General features: G+C 44.7%; 1 protein-coding gene across 1 annotated transcript in view; it reads right to left on the reverse strand.

The window, feature by feature from the left end:
• The window catches only part of FGD4 (FYVE, RhoGEF and PH domain containing 4), a 111,698-nt gene extending 104,403 nt beyond the window's left edge, over positions 1-7,295 (reverse strand). Inside the window, exon 1 of the mRNA XM_051784538.1 lies at positions 6,972-7,295. Coding sequence (XP_051640498.1) covers positions 6,972-7,233 — 262 coding nt within the window. The 5' untranslated portion in view covers positions 7,234-7,295. The remainder of the gene's footprint in view (positions 1-6,971) is intronic.
• Between the last annotated feature and the right edge of the window lie 1,793 nt (positions 7,296-9,088).

The raw sequence follows: 9,088 nt of genomic DNA on the forward strand, positions 1-9,088 counted from the left end.
CATTACTATAGCATTCAAGAAAATTTTGTGGGATGACAGAAGACTGAGGATGGCTTTCAAAAAGCTTAAGCAACCAAACACCTCAGCCTAGTAGGACTATAAAGGATAGTAATATAACCCTTAAGTAAATAAATAAAAAGCCACCCTACCCTAGAATTCTGGCTGGAGTTTAAAGACTAGACAGTCCCTACAAGGCACAGTGACTGGTTGGGTCAGGATCCTCAGCCAGAAGCAGGAGCAGTCCCAGGGAGCTTTACACCCTCTCCCTCCATCTTCTACCTCCAGAAGCCACCCAGTATGGGTGGGAGATTCTGCTCTCAAGTTTTCCAGTTCAAGGCCTCTTGTTCTTCACAGAAACAGAAGACAAACCGAAGACACAGTTAGAAACTTCTCAGTTGACTTTTGCTTCTCAAGTACCACAAAGTCCCCAAAGAGATCACAGAGGAGCCACATCAGGAATCCAGCTGGTCTCGAGTAAGAACACAGCCCTAACCCCGGAGTTCAGATGGCCACTCACAGCCCTGGTACCTGCAGCACTGATGCTCAGGGGCAGCTCAGACCCTGCAGGTTTCAAGTACACAAGGGCTGGACAGAGTTACCATGTAACTCTACAGCTACCAGTGTAGGTGCTGTTACATCACTGCAAGTCCCTACCGTGAGGACTTGGTCACAACAGCAACCAGCAGAGTCTAGCACAGAAACATCACACGCTCAACGAATAAAAAGCCAAATCTTTTAAAAGGCCAGAAGAAATCCAGCCATTGAATCAATCAGTGATTTTTAATCACTGTTCACCATTTTCTCTCTCCTATCCTCATCTACATCTGGCCCCACCAGCATCTATGAGGGGAAAGCTAGACCTCTAAGTCAGCTGCATTGTCCCCTCTGCTGCAAGAAAAGTTTGGTTCAGAAGTCATGAATAGATCGCAGGATTTCACATTTCCCATTAAAATTCCACCACATTTTTCCTTCTTTCCAGGCTATTTAACTTGTTTTACATTAACATCTGACATGCTTAGCATTAATACTTAGATTGAACACTATTTCACTGCTCTGCCCTACCTTCCACTCAGTGTCTTTTGCCTTCAATTTTAATAGATTTTATGCTCCATTTTACTGAGTTTCAGTGTAATCAGAGGTGTCAAACTGCTCCAAAACTCATTAGAAATACATTTCTTCACATGTCTAGCTTTGCAGACTACTGTAGCAGACTACTGTAACAGTTTAATTTTCCTCCTGTCCTGCTTTTACTCAATTCTCCATATGTTCTGATACCACTTCACTGCTGTGCATTGGCACACCAGGACCACATCTGATTTCTACACAGTTTGTCAACATTTCAACAAAACTCCATCCTCCTTCCCTACATTTATTTCAAAAGTCTTTTCTTCTGCTACAGCCATCTCTGCAAAAACCCTCTTTCCATGGCAGCCAGTTGAAGAAACCATTACAAATTCCTCTTTCAATTTTCTCCTCTGTGCTTGGGTTATTGACAGAACCTAGTGCCCTGGGAATGCCCTCTCTAAACAGCATTCTCTCTCCCCTTGTCAAAAGTACAGGAGTTTGTTGATAACAGCCTGAATATATCAAGCTGTCCACTGCTATGCATTTGATTAAAATGTTTTGACCATCAAGAGCTGGAGGAAAAATTTATTTACAGATTTACCACAATGAAAAGGATCATTCTGGTCATCTAAGTGCAACTATTAATCCTGGATCACCTTATATTCAGGAGAGCTAATACATACAGTATCTCATTCTGGAAGAGAAAACCATTTTTCCCCTCATAGGAAAAAAAATACAGTTTCAGCTACAAGATGCACAGTCAGCAATTTGATTAAAATACTGAATTGACAATAGCATTTCTAAGAAAGTCTACCCACTATTAATGGAACTAGAGGGAAAAGCCCACAAGTGTCTCAGTTTAAAATTTGCTTGCTTCATATTTTCCCTTTCTCTCTGACAAATCCTTCATCCTGGGGAGATAATTTGCCTTATACATCAAATGGATAACACTACTTTAAGACATAACAGTGGAAAACACAGCAGCTAGAGTGCTTTATCACAGATCACATTGTACCCAAGACATACTAACAAACAGTACCAAATAGTGCCCAGTTATAAATGGGATAAGGTAGTCCCTCACCACAACCTAAGAAGGGGGTAAAAATTCTGATAACTGCAGCTTTAAGCAGCATGGGTACCGACAGAAAAGGGACAAAAAATAGTCAAGGGCAAAATCATAACTTTTCCTTTTTATTAAGAGATTACTTTCTCAATATTTGCATTTTACTTGTCACCCAAAAGTAGCATATTCCTAGAACAGTTCTGCTTTTCCAATCCAGAAATCTCCCAGTCATATTTATTAATTAAGCAACCTGCTCCTATGATTTTGTACAAAAAACTTTGGATGTGCAAATTATTACTTTCCCAATTTCAGCGACGCCTAAAACCATTTCTACAATGGTTCTTACTAGCACCTCCGCAATTTTGCCCTCTCAAGGTGTATTTAAAAGAATGCTCTCCAGCAAGGAGTAGACTTAATTTTCAGCAAATCCACGTCAAATTGTAACTCTTCTTTGAAACCTTTTGTTTATTGTCCCTAGCAAGTCAAGCAGTGAATACAAATTCTAATTTATTTAAGGAAAACCACGATCACCAGGAAGTCTATAAGGCCAACCACAATTACTGGGTGAAGTAACCCTTGTCAGGCAAGGGTTAAATAGACACATTAAGCCAACCCGAGGTACATATCTATATGACCAGATAGTCTATGAAATAAACAGTACACTCTCATTGGCTTTAAAAAGATTATTTTGATCTTTAATATTTGGAGGAGAAGTGGGGGAAGAAACAGTAAAATTATATTCAGGAAGCAAAGTTCTGTTTCTTGGCACTTCCACACACTTGCTTCACTAGAAGGCACAGGGGATTAATTTGGCCCACAGAAACAGGAAACTCTTTAATGACAGGAAAATGTATTTTCATGCAAGTTCTGCATAAAGCAATTTTTTATACTTCACTTTCCCTAACTTTTGAAGGGAGAGGAACATTTAGAAGCAGTTTCCTCATATTCACCTTCCTTTCTCAGCATTTTTAAGTATCAACTCTCCTTGGTAAAGCCTACCTTTAGAAAAATGTCAAAAACTCTGCAATAACCAGAAAGACATGTAAAGTAGCTAGTTCTTTTTAGCAGTAGTCTCTTATACATCTATAGGTGCCAATCCCTGCTAAGATTAGCCCTAGATTGTACAGGTTTTCCCTGAACACACCATATAGCAATCAGATTTTCAATCACTGCAGACCAATTAACAAAACGAAGGGGATTATACAAAGCCAGGAGCAAGGAGAATGAAAGTCCGAAGTTCATTACTTTATTTTCAAAGGTAAAACAAAGACAACAGCAATGAAAAACTATCAGGTAGGGCACAGTTGTCCTTCTAGCACTTTAAAAATAAACCCCTCAACATTAAAGAGACTAGAGCAGCATGCTATTAGAGTCTCATTTAGTTATCTCCCACTGCAAGATGGAAACCCAAAAGACTACTTAAGTTTTTTTAGCATAATCCCCTAAAATCTTGTCCATTTACAGGCAGAGATACAACAGTAGCAGTGGGAAACTATTTTTTTTCCTGTCAGTGTTAGCAGACACCTTGCTGCAGTGAACGCTGTCCTGAATGCAAATTACTTCAGCTCCCCAACAGGCACACTGCAACGTTTGAGACTGCCAACATATGGTACAATGCCAGCAGATATGCATTTAGAAAATTGGTGGCCAGAAGAAAACAGTCCAAAAGGGGTGTGAATCTGTGCTTAAGTGAGAAAAGGCAAAGAAGAAGTACAAGATTTGAATGCCACAGAAGTTAAGCTAGTCCATGTGTGGCCAGGACAGAGGTGACTGTACTGATGACAGGAATAAGCTATTTCTTGCTATAAAAGGGAGTTACTGTGTCCTTGTGTTCCAAGTGATGGCTTCACACCTTCATTGAGTCAACTAAGCGGAGATAGAACCTTCTAGGATAGCTTGATCTCATGCAGAATCAAAATAGTGCCATACTCACACCTTGCTGAGCTCTTGGCTTGTGAAAGGTGCTGAACAAGCAAGCAGTAGTTTACACCTGTTTCTTAGCAGATAGCTAATTCTGAGTTTACATGCACACAAGTATTTGAAGTAATGGTTCGTTCAAGTTCTCACAAACTCCACTGAATGCCCTTCTCTAAAGCATCTTCAGGTATCAGCTTTGATATTTTTCATCCATTTCAAAGCATCTCTGAAGACTGAAGTGGTCTTCTGTCCTAACTTTTAGATTAATGCCAACTTCTAATGGGAAATAAATTTTGCTTTGTCCTGTAGGCAGTTAAACATGTTAAACTTTTTTTACCTCAAATGTTAACAAAATTCAATTACCACTTTGCACATGACAAGGAAGCCAAATTACCTGGGCTACAGTACATTGAAGAGCAGAAAGGCTTTTCTGTTACAAGTCAGACACTTAGATTGCAATGCACAAGAAAAGGCTGATGCTGTAACAAAAACCTGAAGTAGCTAATCTCAGCATGAGAAATGTTTTCAAACACCAAGAATGGAAATACTCCTTGATCTTTTACCTCTCAGCATAGAAAAGCTGGGACATTCCCTGCTTCATCAGTCCAGTGTCAAAGGCTGTGAGGAAACTAGTGAGTATACAGGAGTTATGATAGGCTTTATTAAGTCTTTGCACTAATTAACACACGATTTACTAGTCTGAGAGGAGTTCTGATATGCATGCCATATACATAATCCAGAATTTTTTCAAATGCATTTATAAACAATTATGACTCATGGAATACATCTACTTTCTCGAGCTGCTTTCCAGATACAGATGTGAGACAATTGCTTGAGTCCTGTCCCCCAAGCAGTAACGTAGGTAACTGGCATATATCACAACACTTGACGGAGACGAGGATTGGAGATAGATTACACTAACTCCTCCTTTCCCATAAGATTTTCAAGCAGGTCAAGGGCATACTCCTGCATTAGAAAAGCCCTTTCAGATCCACTTAGCATTTTGTAAGCCAGAAAAGTTTAAACACCTGCCTTTTTTTTTTTTTTTTTAACTAGAAGAAATAATACACCCAGCTTCGTGCTGCACCTGGGGATTAGAGTTTATTGCAGAATCAAGGCAGTCTGGTCAGCTTTTGTCAGCCACAGAAGCAAGTGCAGTCACATTCTGACTACAAAGAATAGAGAGGGAAGCTACAAAGCTATCCTAGGATTATAGGATGCTGCAGCATGAATAGAAATCATGCACACAATGTTTCACAATGTTTCTTCATCTGATTTTCTGGGAGAAATGGATTATGAGTGGGAAAAAAAGGGAGGATTTATGTACCTGCATGACATCACCAAGTCTTCCTTTTATTTCCCACATTTTTGGGATTCATTTCCTTATCTTAATTTGTGAGTTTGGTTATTGCACTGAAGTGCAGGGACATTTGATAAGCAGTATCATGGCTCCTGTCATGGCCCTCACAACCTTCTGCAATCCAAAAGCCAACAAGAATGGTCACACTGAAAAGCTAGACATTGCACAGATGTTTAGTAAATAAAAGTCACCTGGTGGAGTTGGTGTGTGCACAGATGAAAAGAGCAACAATAAATAGATTGTAGATGTGTATGAAACTCTTAGCTGGGAGTCTAAGGTACCAGTGAGCAACTGCAGAAGCCTAAAGAAACTAACTTAGAAACTAACAGAAAACACAAGGTCTTGATTGTGAGTGTGCCTCTATTAGAGAAGAATAAAATCCATTAGGTCTACATACTGCAAATACAGCTGCCAGTTCCTCTTTCCCAGTGTAAACACACGAGTAAAGCCTCGGGAAAAAAAATCCCATCACAAATAAAAAATTCTGGTTTCAGGGACTTATCCAAACTCACTACACATTAAGGCTAAAATAAGGCATTCTATGAACAGTATCACAACAGTCCGTTCTTCTCTGTACATACTCATTGTTAAAATAAGCAGGCCTCTTGCCCAGGAAGTCATGAAAGCACAGTCCCCAAGCAAAACATTCCATCCTTGCATTTAACATGTCGTAATTCCCAACATTATAACAAGCGTATGTCAGAGATTTCAAGGTTTTTTTCATCCATTTTGCCCATTCACACTCATAAAACCATGCTGTGACAGCACAAGCATGAGCACAGGATGTAACACACCTTGTTACATCACAGAGCTCAGACATATAAATGGGTGTGTGTGTGAACTTGCTCATAAATGATAACTTTCTGAAGTTTAGATTTTACGACAGCTTACTTCTACAGTGTGGCCAAGGTAACACAGGAAGCCAGCCTAAGCTGACTGTCCCTTTTAACATTGTGCATTAATGCTGTAGCAGCTGCCTTCTGAAGCATAACACGTCAAACTAGTCTAACACAGGTTTGTTCCTGAAGGGGAAAAAGAAAGAGGCATTGGGGAGGAGCAGGTGCAAGGCATGATCTGTCAGAGAGGGAACACTGCTTTCATGCCAGCCTAAGAGCTGTTAGTACTAAAGTTTTATATAGAAAAATATAAATATATGTATTATAACATATATTTAGAATAGTATAATAAATATATATATAAATAAAAAGTACAACTTGTGAACATTTCATGCCGAGATGGGGGCTGAGGGTACGAGCCGAGCTGCCGCTGCCCCCGGCTCCGAAGTCCCTAACTCATAACTCCTCCGAGCTCAGCCCCTCCGAGAAGCGGCTCCGCAGCCGCACTCCCGCGAGCAACCCACTCATCCTCCTCGCACAGACACGCACGGCACAAGTTGATACCTTCTACTTGTTCAGGGGGGCGAACAGGCGTTGGAAGCCCGTGGGACCCAGCCCGGCCCCGACCCGCGCGGCAAAGTGACCCTGCCGCTCCCCCGCTCCCCCCGGGATGCCCCGGGATGTCCCGGGACCGCGCTGCCGTCGGTTTGGCCGTCGGGTCGTTCCTTACCTGCGGGCGAGCTCCGGGCGGGCGGCCCCGCGGGGCAGGTGGGCGCTGCTCCGCTGGTGGCGGCGGCCAGGGCGGCGGGAGCGGGGTTGGATTTCCTGCGGATCGCCACCCGCCTGAAACCCGCGCCCTCGGCTCCGCTCATCCTCGGGGCGGCGGAGAAACGGAGAAAGGCAGATTGAGGCAGAGGTCGGGGGGTCCTCAGCGCCCCCCCCGACCCCCGCACTGCCCCGAGGGCAGCGCCTCCCTCGCCGCCCGCCTGCATCGCGGCGGCCCCGCACCTGCCCGCCGCTCCCCGCCCCTCCCTTCCCTCGCCGGCACCTGGCCGGGCGCCGCCTCCCGCGGCCCTGCCCCCGCTACCTGCCCAGCGGCCGCCGGCCCCGGGCGAGGTCCCTCTCCTGCATGGTGAGCCCCAGCCCTGCACTGCCCTGCCCGTCCCGTCCCGGGGCTGCGCGGCGACTTCCCCGAGCGGGGCGCCCGCGGTGCGAGTTCCCCCCGCGGCCGCGCAGGGAAGGGGATGCCGCGGGCTCCGCACCTGCTCCGCTTCCTCGCCGGGAGACCCCGCTCCCGTTCCCCCGGGCGGCTACCAGGAGTGCCACCTGGGCCGGCCGCTCACCCCGCTCACCCACGGCCCCACCGCGTCCGTGTGCCGCCTTCTCCCACCGATCGCCCCGGCAATGCCTGTCCTGAGAGGGGGGGCCCAATTCCTGCCCAGTGTGTCAGTGAAAGCGTAAAACAAGTTAGCCGTAATGCAGTCCCCCGTGTCCAACATTCTCAAAGGCATCTGAGTCCTCGTACTTAAAAGTGAGTTTTGGTGCCAGGGATGGAGCTGCAATGCTTTCATCAATAATGATTCCAGCTAAAATGATTCGTTCAGGCCAAAGCTCTTGCCTTTCTCTCTAAATTTTCATCAGTGTTAACTGAGAAAGGCAATCAGAAGTCTATGATGCTGTGAGATGTGGGATGAGGTTTATTTATACAGCAACAGTGTCTGAAAGTACCTATTTACCTGTTTGACCAAGACATGATGTTCAGAGGCAGAACCTGTGGCCATTGTGAGAATGGGTAACAGCAGCCTGTAGAGAACTTTTGAGTCTGGCAGGGAGATTGATGTGATGCAGTTAGAGGCAAACCAGTTGAGAAGCAGTGCTCCTACCACACAGGGATTTCCCAGGCTTTAGAAACCCCAGGTTTTAGGGCTTCTTTAAAGATGGCCTCCTGTTTTGCAGCATGCTGCCTCATTTGCCATCAGCCGTAGTTGGAGGATTCCCTCATGAACAACAAGTGCAGTGAGCTGCACTCCAGGGACGTTACCCCTTTGGCAGTGGTCCAACACAACCTTTAGTTGCCAGGAAGTACATGAATTGCTGAGCCTTGGAAGAAAGTTTTGGGGAAGTACCCCTTTGTACTTGTCCTGCTCTTACATCTCTTTTTGACCACTGTCAGAGATGGGAAGTGGGCAAATGAGACCTTCCATTTGACCTATACAGCCACTCTTAGGCCCTTACACATTCTGTAATAAAATTTCATGGGCTGCTCAGGCAAGTTGCTGATTTCCCAGCTTCCTTGACTCCCAGGGGAGAAGGGTACCTTTCATCAGTACCCAGAGAGTCATGTGTGCAACAAGGCCACATCTCCAGGGGGGAATCACGTGATGGGACATCAGCTTCCTCCAAAGCCCTGTGCTATGGTGTGAGGCTCCTGCTGAATTTTTTCCAGCAGGCTTTCTTGGCATGTAGGACCTGATGGTAACACACAACCTCCTGATATCAGGGAGCTACCTGTGTGAAGCACCAGCCATGTCTGACTCATGAGAGGCAGAGAGGGAGAGAGAGGCCAGGGTGGTGCTTCCCATACCCCACATGTAGCAGGGAAGGATCATGAGGCAGATCTCACTCTTTTCGTCTCTGTGAAATCATCCTCTTCCAGAAGAGGGTTGATATCTTACAGCCTCCCCTGTCAGTTCCCACTCAAAATGAAGCAGTCAGATCACCTCCTGGATTCTTTTTGTCTGCTTGCAATCGCAAACATCAGGTTTTACTTTTGTAAACATACAAAAAACTAGTGACTCAGAGATAAAAGACTGATTTATTTCCTGACTTTGGTCACCTGACTAGGGC

The sequence above is a fragment of the Manacus candei genome, unplaced genomic scaffold (assembly GCF_025592945.1).
Source record: "Manacus candei isolate 608988 ecotype Guabito, Panama unplaced genomic scaffold, ASM2559294v1 h1tg000018l, whole genome shotgun sequence".
NCBI lineage: Eukaryota > Metazoa > Chordata > Aves > Passeriformes > Pipridae > Manacus > Manacus candei.